Source organism: Bacillus rossius, chromosome 2, assembly GCF_032445375.1.
Source record: "Bacillus rossius redtenbacheri isolate Brsri chromosome 2, Brsri_v3, whole genome shotgun sequence".
NCBI classification, from domain to species: domain Eukaryota; kingdom Metazoa; phylum Arthropoda; class Insecta; order Phasmatodea; family Bacillidae; genus Bacillus; species Bacillus rossius.
The window spans coordinates 101,399,848-101,423,614 of NC_086331.1; the positions used below are offsets into that span (position 1 = coordinate 101,399,848).

A 23,767-nucleotide genomic window follows, 5' to 3' on the forward strand; every position below is an offset into this window, starting at 1 on the left:
TCACTCGCAGGACTCTCCAAACTCTCGGAAATGTCGCGGAACTCTCGCGGCCTTTTTCGGCACACGTCGCGGCACTCTCACCGCACTCACGGCACGTAACTCTGGCATTCACAGCACTCACGGCACTCGTCACGGGAACAAGTCGCGGAACTCCCGTGGATGCCGGGGTCGCTGCTTAAGTACCGTGGCGCCCTTCTCGAACCGACGAGAGCAGCCGTGCAGAGTGGCGTCATTCCGAGCCAACTCGACGTCCGAAAAGTCCAGAAGGGTGGCGTCAGTTCACGCTGCTCCACGCTGCAGCCCACGGAATTCCCAAGGACGCTCGGCGATAGATGACAGCGCCGCGGGATGTTTATGCGTGGGGTTTGGAGGGGGAGGGGGTAGCGACGACCCTTGTAATCCGGCGAAGCGCGCGTGGCATGCCTTACGTCAGTGGACCGCACGTGACCGTGCAGGGCCGCCAGCCAGCTTCGAACCTGGCATCTCGGTCTCGTCTCTCCTATTCGTAACAATATGTTTTAAGTAATTCTAACAAAACAACAGCTCTGTGTAAAATTTGTTCACAAGAAAATAGTTACAAACAAAACATTCACAGTTGGTATAAGATGAATTAAAAAATTAATGGTGAATAATAATTGATTATGTATTTGGAACATTTCCTGGTTATTTAATAAAACAAAGAAAATGAGAACAAAATAAAAGAATTTCATTATAATCATCAGACAAAATAAAAAAATTTAATTTTTATATACTAAAAAGTATTTACGGCTAAAAATATATAATTAATTAAAAATATATATAGTTCAACAACGAATACATAACAGGATCTCATTGAATTGGTTAAAAGTTTGAATGTATGTTGTACAGATGATAAGTAATTTTTATTACATTTTCTGATATGTATTTATTCAAACAACCTAAATTCAATTAAATCTATTAAAAAAATTGAAATCCCAATCATATTTATTTTTGAATACCAGCATAACACTACCAGGAAGTATAAAATGATTTTATGTAAAATTTTACACAGCGGTAATTTTATTTAAATTAAATTAATGTTTTTGTCTTAATCAAAAAAACTGAATTTCTAATATTTTTTTAATATTGCAGTGTGTTGTAGGATTTTTAATTAATTGAAAAAATTAATGTTAATTTTTTATTCACTAAAAAGGCTTATTAATTATAATTATTATAAAAATAAATGCAAGAATTTTTTAAGATATATATTAATATAATGAATTAACCTGTAGTTAGTAAAATGTTTGTTTAATGATAGATCTAATAAATCTTTATTTATAAATAACCATTTTTATTATTATTCTTTTGTTTTAATTTCAGTCAACTTTTTAAAATTAAAATTAATTTTTTTATCTAAAAATAAATTATAAACACTTCACTTAAATAGTTTAAGTTTTTATGTGAACGATTGATGCTCAAAAATATTTAAAATCTTAATGACAGTTAACATTTATAATTAATGTCCCAATACCCTTTTTCTATAATGATTAAAAAATATTTTTTTTTTTAATATGAGAGAGTAAATATTACAAAACACTGTCTAAACAAACGTAATATTATAGTAAATGTTAGTAATTGTCTACTGAAATATTAAATTCTATTTGTTTTGATTGTCCTTATTATTATATTTTTATATACATTTTAAGTATCGTCATCTGCTAATTATTTGTCCAATTTTACGTATCTTAACTTTATATTCGTGTTTTACCATTAATTAATTAATTTTATATTTTATTATATCACTTGTTCTAAATATAAAATGATTAATTTTCAAATACTTGACAATAGTTTTAAGTTTTTTGGATTAAATATACAACTATAATTATTATTTTATTGCATTAAAGTATCTTTTTTCTTTATATTTAAAATATTTATAATATTGGCAATAATTAAGTTCAGTCCAGTTACTTGGAAATCTTTAGTGTAGGCTGTATGTATTTCATTTTAAATTTTTGTCATTCAAAATGTTTGCAATTATGTGGGATAAAATATATGTGCACTTTTTTTATATTTGTTTGAGTAAGAAATGGCAAATTATTTTTATTTATTATATTACAATTAAATATGTTTTAATTTTAAATACATTTTCTAAAATTAAATAAAATTCTAAAACTTTTTTGGAAATATTCATTTCTGGTTATACTGTATTTCATAGAGAAACTTGAATAATGAATAAAGAAAAATGAATATACAAACACACAGAAAGAAGCCAAAATCACGTGTCACCTTCGGCCTAAATCAGTCATCGGCTGATTTTTGCTTGTTTTATGTGTGTTTGTGTATTCATCTATTTTGTCCATTCTTGAGGTTTCTCTATTACATACATTTTAATCCATCAATGTTTTATGTCCTAAAAATCATTTAAAGTCAATTTTCCCATAGCAAGAATCATGAAGCAAACGTAAATAAATTTATGTTTATTACAAAGTTCTAAAACCAAAATTAATTTTAAGAATTTTGTTTTATATTTATCAAAATCACAAAATATTTTATTATTACATAGTAACTTTAATATGATATAAATAGCACTGTGCTGTTAAATTTAAATTTTTGTAGTGAAATGTACAATTATTTATTTGATAATATAGTATCTGATATTTTTTTTTATCAAACAATAAGTAGAAATATTTCTTTTAAACTTTTCTTGCTAATTTAACATGACTAGTTGCAATATTTTAAAAAACTAGTAACTCACAACATTTTTCTTTGAAATCCATTGAAATTTTTATTTAACAATACTGTTATTTTATGTTAAAAATTGAAATAACGTTAATATTATTGCTAACGCAAGCAGGGCCGCGACACGCGCCGGGTGCGCCTGGCTGGCGTCAGGTACGTGTCACATAGCCTCCACTGACGTAAGACTTGCCACGCGTTCCTGGCTGGATTACAAGGGTCGCCTCCGCTTACCAAGCATCTTCCTGCCTATCGCTGAGCGGCCTTGAGAATTCCGCGGGCCGTCGCGTCAGCTAACGACGCCCTTCTCGACTGTTCGGGCTTCGGGTCGGCCCGGGATGACGCGGCTCGTCATCAGCTCTCTCGTTCCTTCGAGAAGGACGCCCCCAGGTACTTAAGCCGCGACGCCGGCCTCCACGACAGTTCCGAGCGGATCCCGAGCGAAGGGAAGTGCGACAGCGGCGAAGAGGGTGAGAGTGGCGCGACGCGGAGTTTGACTGGGTGACGGAGTTTGACTGGGTGACGGAGTTTGACTGGGTGACGGAGTTTGACTGGGTGACGGAGATCGACGACAGAGTTCAGCGACAGTGCCGCGTGAGTCTCGCGAAGAGTCCCACGACAGTGAGTGCCGCGAGGAGTGCTAACTGCGGAACTTGCAAATATTGAGTGACCTGATATAAAAATTTTTGAAGTGTCAGTGATATGGGTTTAGTGTAAATATTAGTAATCAATAAAACTGTGCAAAAAAATCTTATTTGGGCTATCCATTACGAACCCAGTTCTTCACACATTAATAAAATCGTAATAATATATTGTCGCTGTCACCCGCGGTCTCGGGTTCGAAACCCGGGGGAGCTTAGTGGTTTCTGGGGAGAGTTCAAGTTGTTTTTTGTCAGGGAGGGCGCCAGGCTAGCCTGCAAATTAACCACTTCTGAGAAGTGGGTCGTTGACCCCAGTGTGGCCCTCTAAGCTCGGAGGCTGCAACTGTACTGTTGCTTAATTAGCTAATACACTGCTATGCTCACCCTGCTCAGCATAATGCGCTATATCCTAGCTAGAATTCTTTCAAGGAGAACAGTTAATAATGGTAGAACGCCTTGAGGAGAATGGCGCTTTTACTTTACACGAGGCACTGGTTAGACTTGTATGAATAGTGCATGGACAGAATAAGAAAACCCTTGAAAGGATACAGCACGTTGCATGCTACACTGGTGATGAAAACTCCAAATTAGTTCCAGCGGCAGTCTCTGTACGAAAGGGTGATGTGTTTCAACTCTGGAAAATCATAACGTAGCGATAGAACATAGACAAAATCTTTTATAACGCCCCAAAGAAACGAAATCGCATGGCATTGTGCCAGGAGAAACCTGGAGGCCTGCGAAAAAGAGCTCTTTCATCTGGACATGATCAAGAAAGTCATTTTCCCGTTCAAAAACTTGAAGTGCAAAGTTACAAGGTACACTATAGTCATCTGGCTTTAAAGCATGCAGTAACTGTAACCGGTATGGACGCATGTGTAATCGTGTTCATAAAACCTTCCACACTGTCGTCTTTGGCAACTGAAGTTCAAGACTTGCTTTCCGAACAGCAGATATTTTGGTTGTCCTGTGCTTTTCCCTTTCCAAACACACCCGGTTTTTAGAATTACCTATACCATCGGCGGATGTTTTTGCTAATGAATGATCACAATTAAACTTTAAACGAAACGCACATTGAACTGAAATTACATATTCTAGCAGATTGCAGAACACAAAAAGCTTTACGCTCAGGAGTTGCCATTCTGCTTAGGTGTGGCTGCAAGTGAGAAAACAACAAACAGAACTCACGCATGCGCTTATCTACAGCTGTTTAAGTTACTCTTTGATTGTGACCTTGAACCAACACTCTACAATGCTTACTGTTAATACTATTAGAATTTATACCTGGGACATTCTTTTATAAACATACTGTGTAACATAAATTTCAGTCGTAGATCACCTAGATGTGCAAGAACCTAACACGCAAGAAAAAATAATTATCCCAAGGATTGTATTTATGTGATACTCCTTACCTAACCTACATTTTAATTTCGCAACAGCAAAGGAAAAAAAATATAAAAATAAGAAATCCAAAGATGCGCAAACGCAAATCATTCGGACGGCCGAAACAGGGTCAATTTAGTAGTTAGTTCTCCATTTGGCAGAAGCATAAGGCGTTCGTTGCGGTCAATAAGGGCTTAAAGGTCCTGTGACTGATGATAGTGATATGGGCGATTGGAGTTGATTAAGTGTGAGTTAAAGGCCATTATTAACTAGCATAGTTGGACAGTGCGTGGACTCATAGCTGTCGTGACTTTTCAATGATCAGGTAACTACATGTCTTTTTAATTTTAATATTACTGCATTTTAAACGATGACCTCAATGCAATTTTTACGTAAAAAAATAATGATTCCTAACAATGTGTGAAATTTTGTAAAAGAAATAACAAAACTTCAGATGAAGAATATCTAAAATGTAACTTCATATAAAGAACCTTGTTTCCACAGAGCTTTACGAAGAGTTGACAACAGAAAAAGAAGCTTATGAGAATCTTACTTCGAAATACGAGATTCTAGAAGAGGAACACGTGGTTACAAAATCACAATTAGTGAAGGAGAAGGAAACCATTCAAAGGTAAATTTTTGTTTTGATTTGTCATACTTTCAATAACATCTGTTAAGGTGTTAAAAAAAAATATTGTAAACATAATTAAGATATAATTACTAATTGATCTCTGTTCACCCTTCAAACATAATAAATGACCTTCTTTGAGATTTAAGATTAGAGTCCTAGAGCAGTAAGTAATTTGTAGGAAAACCCAAATAAATATATTTAGAGAAATAAATGTAACCTCAAATTATCCCAATCTTTAATTAATAAAGTAATAAACATTTAATTATAAGCAATCAAACATAAAAACTACTTATTTTATTGCGTTTTTTACTTAAAACTATCCTCTTTTTATTTTACAAGACAAAATTATGATATCTCGCATGTCAAAATTAGTCACAATAACTTGAATTTACTGGGGTAATAATTTAAATATCATTGTTTATTTCATATGAAATTTTTCATTTAAATTAGATGTCTATAAGACGTTTTTTGAATTTTATATGCCAACTATTATTTTTAAATGTGAAATTACTAATTTTTATTATTAAATATTTTTCAAGGTTTAATAAACAAAATATTATACCTTAATTTTAAGTTAAGTGTTACCTATATACAAGGCAGTTATTTACCACGGTTTTATTTTTAAACATAATCCTCTGTGTTATTGAAATATTTATAAAATTAAATCTAAATTTATTTAATATTTACATTGCTATTATTTATTCTAAATGAACTTAAGACTTTTTAGAAATTATATTTGGGAAGAAATAATCAGTTTTTGTATCTTGATTGAGTCCATTCGTTTAAGTACACTCCAGTAGTCTGTGTGAATATTACATCACAATTTCGTCAGTTTGTTGATAATATTTTTCACTGTGAAATAAAAAGACTTAATAGTAACTGCAAGTAAAAAAAAAATTATCTGCTCGATACTATTATAATCACCTGGACTGAAAAGTTTAATTTCCCTTTACCAAACTATTTCAGGTAACTAAGTAAATGTTCTCATCACCTGTGTAATGAAAATTTGTGTGTTTTAAATTCCCTTAAATTGATTTAACATTTGAATGAGCTAACAGTATTTGAAAATCCACTAATCGATTAAAAAAATAATTAAATTATTTTTACAAATATCTAGTTCAATCTAGAGTACCACTTAAATATAAGATATTAATTTAACGAAATATTTGAAATCTTAAGATATTTCCAATACTTTCCGAGGTAAACCATTTTAATAGTGGTAGGTTATATAATATTATTATTAACAAAAAACTTTGGAAATTCCTCTCTACAAATTTTAATTATGTGTAGTTGCTTTCCAGATATGAATTAGATATAATTTAATTTCCATTATGTTAATAGTTTAGCTAACAAGTGGAATCATTTTTAAAATAAAACATTAATTTTTTAGCAAAAACAAAATCTCTTTACTATTAAGATCTATTCTTTCACCCACAAATTTTGTGGCAGGTTTTTGAGTTCAAGTTGTCCATTTTATAAACGCTGAGTTGATTCACATTTAAGGAGGTAAATATTCATTGTACCCTATTTCTGGGAAAGGAGAAACATAATTTTGTCGTGTAGGAGATTGTTTTTTGCTGCCGAAATAACATATTAATTTAATTTCATGACTGAGATGCAAGTCGCACCATCATCCTGGCAGGTTGTGTTTTTTGAGCAATTTACCAGAGAATGGTCTCGTTTTCTCCAAGAGGGAGTGTTTGTCCGTGACAAGTGTCATGTGTGGATTACCGTGGCTTGAATATCGGAGTTGTTCTCGCAGAGAGCTGGCCTCTGTGAAGCGCGACCTGGTGTCTGCACGGACTGAGGTGGACACTCTCAGAGACAGTCACAAGACCAGTCAAGCTCAGTGGATCAAGGAAAGGGCAGACCTACAGGTGAGCCAGCGCTGACTGTTCACTTCACTTCTTCGTCAAGAAAAATTTCCACTGACACCTAAAGGGCAATTTACTCCCGCCATTCTTTAATTTTAAAATTTTAACCAAGAAAAACAATAGCCCTTAACACCCGTCCGACAATCACGTGACTTGCAGCCAATCAGATGGTCCGAAAAGTACCCCCGTCCGTCAAAGTTTTGGCCAAATCGTATTTTTCACTGACATGCTGATATAATTATATCAATGTGTGTAATCATTCAATTGTTATCATAATACAATTATGTGGAGGTTTTGGTTGTTTTTTGAACTATTCGGCGTTAACATTTTGCATTGCAACATTGAGTCTTTAAAGTTCACGTCCAAACATTTTAACCATTTCTCTGAAATTTTCCAAAGATTTCCTAATGCATTAATGTGTGGGAACACGGCATTATGTAAAAAACAACATCCCTGAGAGAGAAATCATGGATTTTTGGCAGCATTAATTCAGGAAAATGTTTTGACTGACGAATAAATTCGTTTCGTCATTGGCTGTGGAAGATGCATGACGCTCATGGTCGAATGTGTAACGGACGCACAGATTGACAAATTTACGTATTGATGGATGTCGGATGGTTGCGACGGGCTATTGTAATTCCAGTTTAAGCCGTACTTCTAAGTAAAAATATTTAAGATGTATCTTGTAGCGGGTAGCGGTACCTTAGAGGTAGTCAACTGTGTTCTGCCATTTTAACCATTGAAGCCTTGACATCATTCAATAAACCTGCTCGGGATCTGGGGTCATCGCCCTGACTTATAGCAGTGGACTGTTGGTTCAAGTCCCGCTTCTGCATGGATTTTGTTTTGAGTTAACTCTTTTGTAAGCCGTCCTCAATTAAGCCTTTAAGCACGACGAGGTGACGCAAATGTCCTCAGAAATTAATAAATATTTTATTTTAACTAAGTAATGAATTATTTTTTCGCGATCAAAACAATCCGGAAACAATTGTTTTAATGCAAATCGCAATTAGTGATAATATTGGAAAATTATTATTTGAATCGATTCTTCTTCATTAGTAAAAGTCTAGATTCCAGCATTTGTTACATCATCTTGTGTTGGAACTACACAGCATAATGCTGAAAATTTCGAGGTCGGATTGTTTTAGTTGATGTTTTGTGGCGTGAATGTAGAAACCTGGCCGACAAAACGGTCACAAAACTAATTTCGTCTTCGTATTTTATTTTTAGTTTTTGTGCCTAATTTAACAGATGTGCTGCAGTTTAATTTTATTTAAATTAAAAAGTTATTTCCCTGCAGGAAAGGCTGAAACAGCAACACGATAAGCTATCTCGTGCCAACAACGAAAATATCATCACGGAGCGCAACCGCCTGAAAGCTGCCGTCGAAGAGAAAAACTCTAACTTGGAACAAATGAGGCGAGAGATTGATGTTCTCGCTGATCAGATGGATCATTTGCGGAAAGAGGTACCTACTCAGCACAAACACTTATGTTTCCTTTTTTATTTCATATAAGTATACCTGCATAGCATGCAGTACTATGCAGTTAAGTAATATTGAAAGAATTACACGTCTATATGCTACACTGTTACAATATATCCTGTTTATAAACAATAAATTTCGATATGTTTTTCAATCACTGAAACATTGTCATTTCAAATGTTCCTGCGCATATCGTTGAAAATAATTACAGAAAAATTATTATTCTGCAAAACTTTTGCAAAACAACTTCAGAAACTGCACGTCGTTTTGGGCACTTTAATGAGTAGGGCGAGGTTCTATTACATTCAGAGTTGAAGTTGGATTTGTGGTGGTGAAATAAAATTTTTGAACGTACTTTCATGTATCCTTTGTTTTAACATGTCAAAAATTTATCCATGAATATTTTTTACGAAGTCAAACCATCGTTACTTCATTTAAAACACATAATTATAAAAAAATTAGATAAATCAATTAAATTTAAATTTTATTATTTTAATATGAGGACATAAATGTATATAAATATACTTCTATAGTGGTTTCTGGGCATTAAACATTTTTTATTTATGTAAACTATGTTAGTTATTAAAAAATTATAATTTATGGTAGCAGAAAGGAGGGATAGTTTCTCGTCTTATAGTCCAAAACTGAACTCTGTGGGGGCGGAAATGCTATTCGAAGCACATACATGAGATGTTAGTTTAGTTTATTATAGGATTATGCAGTTATTGCCTTTAATTTATGTAGGAAATTGGTATATTTGTTTGAGGTTTTACTAACTTATTTTGGTTGCTTTTCTTCAATTGTAAACGAATTTCTATTTTATATATATAAAAAAATTTTGTTCATGTGTTTTTTATGTGAATTAAATGTCTGGTCTTTCCCGAAATTTCCGTTAGCATTTAAATCGACAAAAATAATATAAAATACAATTTATAATTTTTAACCTTATATTTCAAATCATTAGACATCTTCGATAATGTTTAAGTATTATAATCTTATAAAAGGTAGACTCTTATAAAAGGTAAATAATTGGGTTCCAAATATGTTTTAACATGAGTTATGTCTATGCATAGTATGACATCTTAGGCCTATTGGTTTTACAAAATTCTTTTTAAAGATTATGCTACTGATTTATGAGTGATGTTACATATAGATCTTATGGAAAATATTGTCACATTTACTTATTTTTTAAACAAAGCAATATAAGAATACAACAGTAGAAACTGAAAATATCTTAAGACATACAGATCCTATGATTCACCGTCACTGAATTATAATATGACCACTAACCTTTCGAGCGTAAGATGTGGGATGTTGACTATCTGTGTAACATGTGTCTTAAGCTCTTGAGAGGACTTTGGGTTAACCATAGCAGCCAAAATATTGATGGGCGATATACGTCAGATAAGTGTCAAGAGTGGGTAATATGTCAGAAAAATATTAACCAGGGACAGTTTTGTATGAATATAAAACATGCTTAGTAATTTATAAGCTTTTTATCAACTTGTTTCTATTAATTAACAAACTTCATGTCCTCCGTATGGTTTTAATAAAAGAAGCGTTCTCAAAGAAGAAGAATATTAAATTGGTTTAGACATTTCGCATCTGAGAACTCATTTTTAAGTGGTTTATAAATTCAATCTAATATTAGGGGGCAGGTTCAAGAACTTAATTTAAACATAGTTATTTTCCAATGTAGAAACCAAAAATAAATAATTTTAAACATTAAAAACTAATTTAATAATTGTTATATTAAATATGTTTGTTAATGCTTATGTAGTATTAGAGTAGGTATTGCATCTGCAGTGATTGAGGCAAAAATTTTAAAATGTGAACCACAAAATTAAATATTTTATTTATATTTTATTACATATGTTTCAGTGATTTTAAATATTAATAACGATGTTCCAACTCAAATTCAAAGTGCTTACCGGTAGCTTTGTTTGGTTACAAAACAATTTATTCTGAACAGAATGAAGAACTGAGAAGAAAACTGGAGGATTTCGACAAAGTTTCGAAAGTTCATCAAACAATGAAATCAGATGTTGGCGTTCTTGAAAAGGAATTAAAAGAAACAAAATCAAGGTGAGTTGCTTATAGATTTCCCCAACAATTATTGAAATGCAGTCGCACCGAAAATCCTATAGCTTATTATAAGTAATTTTTAATTAGTGGAAATCTGTACAAAAATATTTATTACTTATATTGTGTTAATCATTACTGAAAAAAATGGTCAGAAGCATTCAGAAATAAAGTGAGTGTCATACAATATAATGTAACAAATATAGTTATTTTTTATTCTTTTAAATGGTTACTTATATGTGACATTATGTTGTTTTAGTTGTGTTGTGGCCATTTTGATTTTTATCCAATACACATTTTTGTGTTATTCGACACCAAAAAGAGTAAATTTAAAACAATAATTTATATATTTAAAAAATTAATTTAATTACATATTTGGATGGGTTTGTTGTTAACGCAATATTTAGAACAATTTTGAAAATACAACACCCAACATTATTAATTAAGTGTCCATACTCAACAAATAGTTTTAAATTTTAAATCCTATGAAAAACGTCTTTTCAGTGTTTAATTCTCTTCATACAGAATTTATTGCACTAAAAATTATACAAATTATTTGTAACCAGAGACATACTGTCAAAGTCGTCAGTCAAGTCGGTACCGTAACTAAAAACAAAGTTGATATTGCGAAATAAGTTCATATATTTCTTTTAATATTTTGAGTCTTTTCGCGTGGTTTTTAATATATTTAAAATATAATTACATTTAACTGTTATAAAGTGTTTTTACTAAAAAAAAGAGTTCTTATTTAATGTTTTCATGGACTTAAAAGCAACATATTTTGCCAATCGTAGCATGTATTGAATTCACGTGGTGTACAGGTTTGAATTTAACTTTTCGTTTATAGCCTGGGTATTCAAACTCTTAATTTTTAGTATATCATTCATTGTGGTTTTTGATTTTTGTTAGATTTGAACAATTTTTCTTTGTTTTATATTTCATTTTTTGTATACTTTTCGTTTGTATTAGGGCCTTTGTTCAAAGAGACTTTAAAACATTTTAAAGTACTTATATTTAAAGAAGTTGGACTGGAATGCTGAAATGCACTTGTTTCAAGTATTAGCGCCAGTTTGTTGAGTGCGAGACTGGCACATTGGGCCGAGGACTGGGAGATGGGTGCAAGAAGGGCTCGGTGGGTGTGAGCTGCGTGGGCGACTTGGCCCGTTGTTACTCTGACAGCGAGGCTGCTGAACGCGACTGCGTGGGCGAGCGAGTGGTCACGCGCGATGGCTTGTAGCACGTCTGTTCACCCGACCACGGGGTAGCGTGTGTAAGCAGATACTATTGTCGCTTTCGGCGCAATCTTGCCATGGGTGAATCAATGCTTACTCATTTCAAGTCTCTTGAATGTTCGAGTGCTGCAAAAATTGTCCATTTTTACTTTGGTGTTGGTTTCATCACCTCAGGAAGTCTCATGGGATTTTATAATTTAAAATTTGAAGCACTCTGCAAACCTTTGAGGAGATTACGGTTAAAACGTCAGGTTTGACTCTAGGAATTCTCCCCGTCAGTGGAAGTTTGATTAACATTGGTTTCGCCAGAATTCAGTCAACTGGTGGAGTAAAATTGCAAGAAAATGTCGTTTGCAAGATATTAACCGGCCATGTACTTTTACGATACACGATTGCGAACAATTTAGTAGGTAGGAACGCGACTCCAGTTATAAGAGGCATTAGTATGATTTTAAAGTTTTAATTATTTTTATAATCTTTGTAATTATTTTGTTTGTTTTTTTTCTCATAGTATGGCGAATCAGTCTGGTCAAGATGAGAGGTGTTGTAATGGTAAAATTGTTAATATTTTGGGGTAAAATTTTTCCTGGTGCCAGGTAGTTTGTTTTAAAGTAAATCAGGTAAATTTTGCATTATATATGATGCGGGAAATTTTGTTATTTATTTTTTCGTATTTAAATTTTTAATAATATTTTGAATAATTCATTTAAGTAACATGGTAGATTTTAGTAGTATTAGGACTTACATGTCGAGTTCACTGCCATTATCATGATTCTGTATGTATTGGAATTATATTTTTGGTAAAATAAATTACCTGTTGAAGATGAGAAAAAATACTTTTAATTTTATAATAGGCCTATTTTGACACAGTTTTCCTTTATTTGAGACAGCCTTTTGAGATTTTTAAGTCAACGCCTAGCTTAAGTAATTTGGAGAAGTTGAGTTCGCAAATAATTTGTAATAAATTTAAAGGAATTTTTAGGAATACCAATTAGGCGTTGAGATTGTGGGATCTTACTTTACAATAGAGGAGGTTACAAATCATAAATCAATAAATATTAGGTTTCTCCAAAACCTTGAATAACAAAGGTTTCTATGGTCTTGAATAAACATAAATTTGATTCATTTAACGAATGATATTCTTAAAAAGAGTTTTAAGACGAATGCTACACACGAACGGCAAATCCAAAACTGTACAACACATGATTTTATGATTTCAGTACATGCTAGGACTGAAATAAAATGTTGTCCTTAAATGATTTAAAATCTTTAAATAAGGACCTTATTGGTAGAAAAATTATTTTAAACAATTAAATGTGCTTTTATTATGAATTTATTTCAGAGCTGTGCCAAAGGACGAAATAATAGACCTTCCGTTCAAGCAGAATCAGCGAGTGGTAATTCACTTTATGCCGACCAAGGAGTGGTGCTACACAGAGCTGCACTCTAACAACAGGGTTCTTGACTTCAAACAGCTGCATTATAGTTTATTACCCTGCTTGCTGAGCTACAGTCTTAGCACTGGTGCTATGCGGGTTGCAGACAATGTAGGCGCCGTGGTGGTAGCGAGGTTATAGAACTGACGGCCATATCTCTCCTCTCCCCCACTCCCCTAAAAAGGGGACTATCAGATTCTCTGACATGAATCATCCCAAAAACCTCTTGTGTACTATTACGTTCTTAAAATTTTATTATTTTATTAAATCTTTTTGGTAACATTAGGTGTAGTATTAAATATGTCAAAAACACAAATGTAATCTACGAAATACGTGTTTTTAAATGTGTTACGACAATTTGAACCAAGTTATGATTTTCCGTATCCATTTTTTTTTCATCGCGATACCTTCCTACCCCCTGTTGCATATACACATAGCTTGTTCTATAAGAATCAGATTCTCGAATGAGCTGTGAAATTTTGCTAAGCCTGCTGAGAAAACTCTAGTAACATTTGTGTAGACACTGAAACGTGTTTCCTGTAAACAGTCCTTGTAAAATTGAATGGGTCAAAGGTCTCCAACAAAAGCGATATGGGGTCAATTACCACGGTGTAGAGGAACCTGGGTTTTTGCTAGCCAAAAACGTTGTGGACGTTGCCATTTACCGATTATTATTTTTTTTTCAACTGGCATGTTCTTTTTTTTTTCACATAAAAGCATTGCGTCTTAATTGACGTCGATAAAGGGCTCTCGGAAGACAATGATCGCACATGTGGTGAAGGTCGCGAGTTCAATCCCAACGTTAGCGCATGTATCTCAGACATTGTTTAACAGTTTGTGCCGTTTGTGTTGTACGTGCACAGTTATTAATGAATTAAATAATGGGCCTGACGTCTCGTCAAAATCGAAGTTCTTAGAGAAGCTCAGAGGAACTTTAAGAGAACTTGAGGTCTCACGGCAACGTCCAACAAGTTTCACACTTGCTCGAGAACCGGCGGCGCTCTGGTTTTGCGCAGGCTGCTGCAGCAGCAGAAGGCGCACAAGGCCGAGGTGGCGCAGCTGAAGATGCGCTACGACGGCCGCGTCGCGCTCATCGGCGAGGAGACGCAGGGGCTGCACGCGCAGGTTGCGCGCTTCAAGCGCGAGCGCGACACATTCCGCCACATGCTGGAAGGCGCGCAGCAGCAGATAGCCGAGCTGCGGGCCGGCGCAGGGCAGGCCGGCGCCAGCTCGCCTCGCCGCGGCGACGAGGTGCGTGCTGCAAGTTACAGGTTGCTTCTGTGTGTTTGTGAGTCGGGGCACGGCGGGTTACAAATTGCTTCTGTGTGTCTGTGAGTCGGGGCACCGCGGGTTACAGGTTGCTTCTGTGTGTTTGTGAGTCGGGGCACGGCGGGTTACAGGTTGCTTCTATGTGTCTGTGAGTCGGGGCACCGCGGGTTACAGGTTGCTTCTGTGTGTCTGTGAGTCGGGGCACCGCGGGTTACAGGTTGCTTCTGTGTGTCTGTGAGTCGGAGCACCGCGGGTTACAGGTTGCTTCTGTGTGTCTGTGAGTCGGGCTACCGCGGGTTACAGGTTGCTTCTGTGTGTTTGTGAGTCGGGGCACGGCGGGTTACAGGTTGCTTCTGTGTGTCTGTGAGTCGGGGCACCGAGGGTTACAGGTTACTTCTGTGTGTCTGTGAGTCGGGGCATCGCGAGTTACAGGTTGCTTCTGTGTGTTTGTGAGTCGGGGCACCGCGGGTTACAGGTTTCTTCTGTGTGTTTGTGAGTCGGGGTACCGCGGGTTACAGGTTGCTTCTGTGTGTTTGTGAGTCGGGGCACCGCGGTATTCTGGTTGCTTCTGTGTGTTTGTGAGTCGAGGCCCCGCGGGTTACATATTGTTTCGATGTGTTTGTTAGTCGGGGCACCGCGTGTTACAGCTTGCTTATATGTGTTTGTTAGTCGAGGCGGGAATCACACACAACTTAGAACAGTCATAACTTATAAACCTTGAAAAAATTCACGTAACTTAGAACTGTCATAAGTTTTAACGATCATAACTTAGAAACACGTTAAATAGAATCACGCAACGCAGAATCACACAACTTAGAAACGTCGTAACTTAGAAAGTAATAACGTAGAACGATCACAACTTAGAAACACACAACATATAACTGTCATAACTTAGAAACACGTAACTTAGAAAACGCAACGCAGAGCCACACAACTTAGAAATTTCGTGACGTAGAAAGTCGTAACTTAGTACTATCACAACTTAAAAACTCGCAATTTAGAACTGTCAACTTAGAAACACGTAACTTAGAAACACACAATGCCGAACCACATAACGTAGAACTATCATAACTTAGAAACACACATTTTAGAACAGGCATAACTTAGAAGATTATATCGTGTGTGTTTCTAAGTTATGTGTTTCTATGTTGTGTGTTTCTAAGTTGTGACAGCACCCTAGTCGATGGGCTATGAGCTACAGATTTATTTTATGTGTTTGTAAGGTGGCTGCAGATCTACAGATTTTTTCTTTGTGTTTGTAAGTCAATGCGCTGGAGTGTACAAAAGGCCACTCCGTGTTAATTGGTCGAATCGCTGAGGGAATCATATTGTTTCTACTTCTTTGTAAGTATACGCGCTGCGGGATACAAATCGGCACTTCATGTTTGTTAGTCGAGGTGAAGCTGTCTAAAGATGGTCGTGTATGTGAGTTGAGGCGTTACGGCATACAGATAAAGGCTTTTTGTTTGTTAGTCGAGGCGCAGCGGTCTACAAATGACCATTCTTTGTTTAGGAAATCACGTCTTTAAAATAATTTATTTCACTACCTTATTTTTAATTCACAGGATGGCTAAGTCAGAGAGCCGACCTTGATTCACAGTGGATTATAATATAACTGTTGATTTATTTATTGTTGGGAATTTTTTTTTACATGACGCTTTAATACATTTACAAGAATCTCAAGAGGATTGACAAAGTTCGTACATATCAGGTTTATTTCCAAGGACATATTTTAAATAAAACCATTCTCTTCTTAATTTAATATCAAAGCTATTATTAAACAAGTTAAAAATAACATGATTTGAAAGAATTTTGTGAGCCCTGTTTGGTTGTTATTTTTGACGTTCTGTCACCCGCTCAGTGATGACGCACCCAGCACTTTCCTTGCTTTGCTTCTGTTTACTCCAATTGTCCACGAACCAATTTCTTGATCATCGTTAACACCTCTCCACGGAGGCTGGATTCCTGGAGTGCTAGAGTGTCTGAGTGCTCAAATGCTGTAGTGCTGGTGTGCTGTTGTGCTGGTGTAATGAAGTGTTGGAATGCTGGAGTGCCTGAGTGCCTAAATGCTGGAGTACTCGTGTGCTGGAGTGCTGATGTACTGGAGTACTGGAGTGCTGGTGTGCTGGTGTGGTGGAGTGCTGGAGTGCTGGTGTGCTGGTGTGCTGGTGTGCCGGAGTGCTGGTGTGTTGGTGTGCTGGAGTACTGGAGTGCTGGAGTGCTGGTGTGCTGGAGTGCTGGAGTGCTGGAGTGCTGGTGTGTTGGAGTGCTGGCGTGCTGTAGTGCTGGTGTGTTGGAGTGCTGGCGTGCTGGATTGCTGGTGTGTTGGAGTGCTGTTGTGCGTGAGTATGCTGGAGTACTGGTGTGCTGGAGTGCTGGTGCGCTGGAGTGCTGGTGTGTTGGAGTGCTGGCGTGCTGGATTGCTGGTGTGTTGGAGTGCTGTTGTGCGTGAGTATGCTGGAGTACTGGTGTGCTGGAGTGCTGGTGCGCTGGAGTGCAGGAGTGCTGGAGTACTGGAGTGCTGGTGTGCTGGAGTGCTGGTGTGCTGGAGTGCTGGTGTGCTGGAGTGCTGGTGTGCTGGTGTGGTGGAGTGCTGGAGTGCTGGTGTGCTTGTGTGCTGGAGTGCTGGTGTGTTGGTGTGCTGGAGTACTGGAGTGCTGGAGTGCTGGAGTGCTGGTGTGTTGGTGAGCTGGAATGCTGGTGTGCTGGAGTACTGGTGTGCTGGTGTGCTGGAGTGCTGGTGTGCTGGAGTACTGGAGTGCTGGAGTGCTGGAGTGCTGGTGTGCTGGTGTGTTGGTGAGCTGGAATGCTGGTGTGTTGGAGTGCTGGTGTGCTGGAGTGATGGTGTGCGTGAGTATGTTGAAGTACTGGTGCGCTGGAGTGCTGGTGCGCTGGAGTGCTGGAGTGCTGGTGAGCTGGAGTTCTGATGTGCTGGAGTAGGTACTGGAGTGCTGGAGTGCTGGAGTACTGGATTGCTGGAGTGCCTGAGTGGTTGGTTGCAGCAGGCGGAGGAGACGAGGACCAAGATAGCGACCCTGGAGCAGCAGATCAGCTGCATGGAGGACGAGCTGTCTGAGGCGCGACTGGAGAGCTCCAAGCTGAAGACGGAGCTGATCTCGGAACGGTCGGCGTGGGACGTGAAGCTGTCCGAAATGCAGTCCCGAGTGAACGAGGTGAGCGCAGCAGCACAGGGAGCTGCAGTCATCGGCCACGCGCTTCAAACGTTCCCACCTTAAACTAACAAAGCACATCTGTTACAAATTAGCCACGGATACAGCCGTAGTTAATTCACAGGCGTATATTTACATTCCTCGAACATCTTCCCACAAGGATCTTTATACAGCATTGACACACTTTAAATAATTTTAGTCTACAGTAAAAACACTTTCCCTCTGCTGGAGGCCACTGTCTGGGATTATGGCTGCTGTGATGTCATAATCCAAGATGGTGGCTTCCAGCAGACAAATACATGATGGCGACTATGCTGTCATAATAAAATATGATAGTCTCCAGCAGACAAAAATAAGATGACGACAATAATGTCATAATTTAATATAGTGCCTCCAGAAGACGATAACAAGATGGCGGAATTTAAGACATAATCCAAGATGGTGGCATCCAGCAGACGAAAATAAGATGGCTGACGTGACATCATACTAGCTGCCGTAATGTATGTACTTTGGTATTAGTGGTGTGAGGTCAGTCTGTCGGTGGCATCCGTGATGGAAGGATCTGTCGCTACTTTTATTTTGTCCTCACCGAATTCGAACCGAAGACTCCGATATCCATGACTTTAATGTGTTTTTTAAATTAACATTCGATAAAATCATATGTAAAATAATTTTTATTAATTTTTTTGCAATTGTTTGGATAATACTTACGGAATTTTAAGATGGTGGAAGTGAAGTCATAATTTCAAAATGATAAAAACATGTTTTAATTAAAATTTTGATAATTAATTTTTTATTAATTTTAAATTATTTCCGATTTTCAAAGTAAACACAGGTTTACAAGATGTCAACCGTAACGATAATGGTAATGGTGATGTCATAATCCAAAAAATTGCTGCCATGATGTCTTAATGGTCTAGGTCCAATTTTCCTCAGAGGTTTATTGGAGGCTTGTAGATGAGGAATTCAAGCCTCTTTGAGGAATTTTTAAGTCTCTGGCAATTTTTGAGGACTGAAACGGGATAGTTTTCCTCAAAAGGGGGATTTTTCCTCAAAGTAAAGAAAAAAAATTTTTTTTGAATTTTTTTTGAATTTTTGAGATTATTGGCGGATTTTTTCTTTAACAACTGTAAATTTTGTCAATGTTGGCGAATTTTTGGCATATGTGGGTTAAATTTGTGTCATTTATTGAAAAAATGTTGGCCAATTTTAAAGGGTCATCCAAGATGGCCGCCATGACTTCATAATTCAATATGGCGGACATCAACTCCGGGTCACACCCTGAACCCTGGCGCCGGACTTGCATTTATATAATACTCTTAAATACATTAGCATTCTTACACTGAAATAAACGAAAAAAATATTATAAAATTTTGTTTTCACGCATACATTCGTACATACATACCTCGAACATCGAAATGAGTTTGTCTAGTCAAGGGTACAATTACTTACGTAAACTGCTTACACGTCTTAAGAAAATTATATTAATTATGTTGGATAGTTCTTGGATTTAATTGCGTCATAATAAAAATACAGACCTTTCATATCTATAGCATGGTTTTCACTTTACCGAATGATTCTTTGTACGTTAACTGGCGTGACAATCTGTTGTTTTCACAATGATTTGTTATCCCCGCTGGTCGATTTTTGTCTTTGTCTGAGGGTTACACATATGCAGTCAAAGGAATGAGAGACAAGCGTTAAAATAATCGTAACATAAAGGTAGCCTGGTGACCAAATATATACTGGAAATTTTGGCAACTGAAATTCTTAAGATGGGAATGTTGAAACTGGTTTGAAATTAAAATTGGCGTCTTTTCTTTTATACACATTAAAAATTTTTGGTCATTAATGTTACACATTATCTGTTTCATGTAGAAGCAGGATATTGATAAAAGTACAAGCTGTACGTAAAATATTAACTACTATTAAGAGGAAATCAAAGAGAAAATGTAAGACTAAAACTTTTCACTTGCATTTAAGAGGAACCGGGCTCCAAATCCGCACAAAAATATCATAATTTTTGTTTTCATTTATTTCCCAAAATCACTACCGGCAAATGCTCTCCACAGACTACAGTTTCCCTGTACCGTAAACTTGAATTGGGGACTTTCGTGAGAAAATTCAACATTAATAGCTTGGTTTATCGATTGAGGCCATGTTATTCAGAAAAATAATTTACTGGCATTTCTGAACACTTGTTTGTGGTCAAACCTACCAGTGAAAAACTCTGCAACAGAGCGTGTCGAAATGTGTGTATGTGTGTGTGTGTGTTAGGGTGGGTAAGGGAGGGGGGAACTTCTAGCAGACGTGGACTCAACCCTAAAGCCATACAAATTTTTATTTCCTGAACCGTGTTGATAGCCTCAATCTGCAATAAAATCGTAGTCGAAGAGGCTTAAATACGAGAGAGTTTAATGATTGTATTTATGCTTTTAATTAAATACAATTCAGAAGCGCGGGAAACTGGGAAATGAATCAGCCATGGTCTCTAGAATGGAACCATTTCATGTACTAGTATATATTAATTACGGGAATTCATATAAAACCCAAACCAGGATGGATAAATTGGTATCGAAATCCGATTCTTCGCAAATGATAAGTAAAAAATTTAAGGTTGCCGCCTCTCCTTACACGACTCCAAAAGCCATTGCATGCTTGATTACCTGAATGGTGTTGGCAATCTTTAAAGTTTAATAAGAATTTCGTCAAACAAATGTAGTTGGGAAGATGGGGTGGGTGAAGGAATTGCACATATTACATGGAGTGCGGAGTGTGCGTGTTGTGCGTAGCTGGAAGAGGACAGGATCCTGAGTAGCGGCCGCAGCAAGATCCCAGGTCTGCGCACACGCATGGAGCTGGCCTGGCACAAGGAGCGAGAGGAGCAGCACCGCCTGCTGCAGGAGACATCCACGCTGGCTCGTGACCTTCGGCAGACGCTCTTCGAGGTGACTGTTCTGATCAATTACCACAGTCAGTCAATCCGACTTCAGGGCAGCACTATCTCCTCAAGATGACAATACGGCCATCATATAAACTGTAAGTCAGTCCCACTTCAGAGCAGCACTAGCTGCTCTAGGTGACGAGTCAGACAAAAAACCAAACTATTTGATTAAGGTGACTTTCTTGGTGAAGTACGTCAGTCCGACTTTATAGCAGCACTATCTGCTCTAGGTGACTATTTTGGCCGTTTATCATAGTAAGTTTTCCGACTTCAGGGCAGCATTATCTGCTCGATGTGACTTTGCTGACTATTAACCACAGTAAGTCAGTCCGAATGCAGGGTAGCAGAATCTTTTCTAGATGACTATCCCGGCCAGAGAACACAGTAATTCGCGCAGTCCCATTTAAGAACCATCTACCCGATTAGAGTATTTCGGCCATAAAGCACAGTTATTAAAAAAATACCGAATGCATTACCTCACTATATGCTCGAAGCTGGTATCAAACATAAGATGAGGATGGGTTTTTCGGCTCGGACCCAGATTCGGATAGATAAACCTGGCATGATTGCCGCATACTAGGTGTCAATACCTTTCATACCTTTTCACGCAACACTTAGGCAAGAATCCAGGAAAGAAATTTTCTATAAGAATAGGCTCCCCAACCCAGCCGTGGTTTGAACCTCGGACTCTTGGCTCACCAGCTATAAGCTTTAACCACTATGCCAAATAGGTGACCCTCATAATGTAAAGAAAATCTCATTATTAAATGGTTGCAGGTGGAGAGGGAGAGGGACAAAGAGCGCCTGGAAGCGAAGAGACGCCAAGACCAGTTGAAGAAAATCAACGAAGAAGAGCAAGAAGAAAACAGGAAGAAATTTGCAGAGGTGAGTGTACCATTCCGAAAGTGCAATCGCTCTGTTTGAAAACTATTTACAACCTATAAAATGCCTAACTGCAAGTGAATTACAAATATTTTCGAAGGGAAATGGTTCAGTTTAGCAGGTCGCGAACAGATGACCAAAAAACAATATACCAGTTGTATAGGTATGGCGGTCCGAGCCTTGGGTATTCTGACTCGAGAATTGAGGATGGAGTCAATGAAAAACTGCCATTTGATATCTATGACTTTGGCCTTGTCCTTGAGCTAAACTTTTGACCTTGACCATTAACCTCGTCAACCATCTTAGATTCCGCTATATCGAAAATAAGTTCTCCACTCTCATATATTGCAGTTTTTGTTATGGTAGAACCAACCATCATTTTTGATTCTGATGTCACAGCTGTCATCTTGGATATGACATCACAGCCAATTTCTGCAGAAACCAAGAAGGTGGACAATATGTCACTCAAGATGGCAACCTCCATCAGAAAAAAAAACAAGATGGTGACTGTGACATCATTTAAGATAACGATCTCCAGCATACGAAAACAAGATGGTGGATGTAATGTAATAATCTAAAAAAGTGGATGCAACAGCATCCAAGATGGTGAACTCCAGGAATATGGCGGATGTGACATCATTATCGAAGAAAGTGATAGTGATATCAGATTCAAGATGGCGGCTGTGACCTTAGAATCCAAAATGGCGGTTATTCCACCATAAGGAAAACTGCGCCCAATTTCTAGATGGAGGAATTCGAGATGGCGTAACCAAAGTTGGGGTACGAGGTCAAATGTCAAAGTTAAATGTCATGGTCAATGGTTAAGGTGAAATTAAGGTTAAAGGACAAAAGTCATCCAATGTGACCATAATGGTGTCATTGAACCCATCCTCAATCCTTGAACAAGAGTCAGGGCTCGGACCATCATATATATAGTACTTAATTATACCAATTATAAAAAGGCTGTGTCGATAGTAGAGCAAGTTTTGTGTTCAATTGTTAATGTTGTACGCCACGAGTAGTATAGAAAAGGATGTCCTGGCACTGGGTTCTGGGTGTGGTGAGTGGTGCCGACCGAGCTCTGACGTCACGTCCATCTCTAACGTCATGGCAGCCATCCTGAATGACATTGACTTTGAACTTTTACCTTGACATTTGATGTTCAAAATTACCCTAAATTTAGTCAAAAATCGCCAAAATTAACCGAAAATCGCCAAAAATCACTAGAATTTCCATTTTTTGGAAAACGAATCCCACCGAAAATTCTCAAAAAATTCCACAATTCAAAAATTAGGATTTCGAAAAACTCAAAATACTTTTTGCCTTAGAAAGAACACAATGTCCTAAAAGAGGCTTAAGCATCCATGTCTAAAGCCTCTGATAAGCCTCTGATGTCATCTAGGAAAATGACCACCATCTTGGATTATGACGTCACCGTTGCAATTTCCGTTACGGCCGCCATCTTAAAAATCCACAGTTTTTATGTTAGAAAATCGTGGAAAAATTATAAAAATCATAAAAAAAATTAATCAATCGAATTGAATAATAAAAATTTAATATTTTTTTAAAATTAAATATACACATACGCCATGGAGCTCGGAGTCCTCGGTTCAAACCCGGTGAGGTCAAAAATTAAAAAAAAATTACGACCGATCCTTCCTCCACGGAAGCCGCTGGCAGACTAACCTACCACCACTTATGTATAGGTATATATATCGTCAGCGAGTATGACGTCATGTTCGCCATCTTGGAAATCTTTATTTATTATCTGATTTTAATGTATAAATTTTTAAAATTTATAAAATAAATAAATAAATTTTTAATAAAAATATTTTAAAAAAACGTTTTGTATTTCGTTACGACTGCCATGTTGAAAATCCGTAATTTCAATGCTAGATATTCCAAAAAAAATTCTAAAATTATTTTCTTCAAATGGTTACTTATTAAACTATTTCGGTCCTCGGTTCGATTTCCGGCGAGAGTAAACAAGTTATTAATTAATGTATTGAAAAACTTCTCAATAAAATATAATAAAAACGTTTTATGGCA

The 23,767-nt window shown here is 36.9% G+C and overlaps 1 protein-coding gene across 1 annotated transcript in view; it reads left to right on the plus strand.

The window, feature by feature from the left end:
- Nucleotides 1–23,767, plus strand: part of LOC134528937 (trichohyalin) — a 194,584-nt gene that overhangs the window by 135,582 nt on the left and 35,235 nt on the right. The window contains exons 25-32 of the mRNA XM_063362606.1: nt 5,220–5,346; nt 7,109–7,223; nt 8,521–8,688; nt 10,676–10,788; nt 14,470–14,704; nt 17,725–17,895; nt 20,685–20,840; nt 21,614–21,721. Coding sequence (XP_063218676.1) covers nt 5,220–5,346; nt 7,109–7,223; nt 8,521–8,688; nt 10,676–10,788; nt 14,470–14,704; nt 17,725–17,895; nt 20,685–20,840; nt 21,614–21,721 — 1,193 coding nt within the window. The remainder of the gene's footprint in view (nt 1–5,219; nt 5,347–7,108; nt 7,224–8,520; nt 8,689–10,675; nt 10,789–14,469; nt 14,705–17,724; nt 17,896–20,684; nt 20,841–21,613; nt 21,722–23,767) is intronic.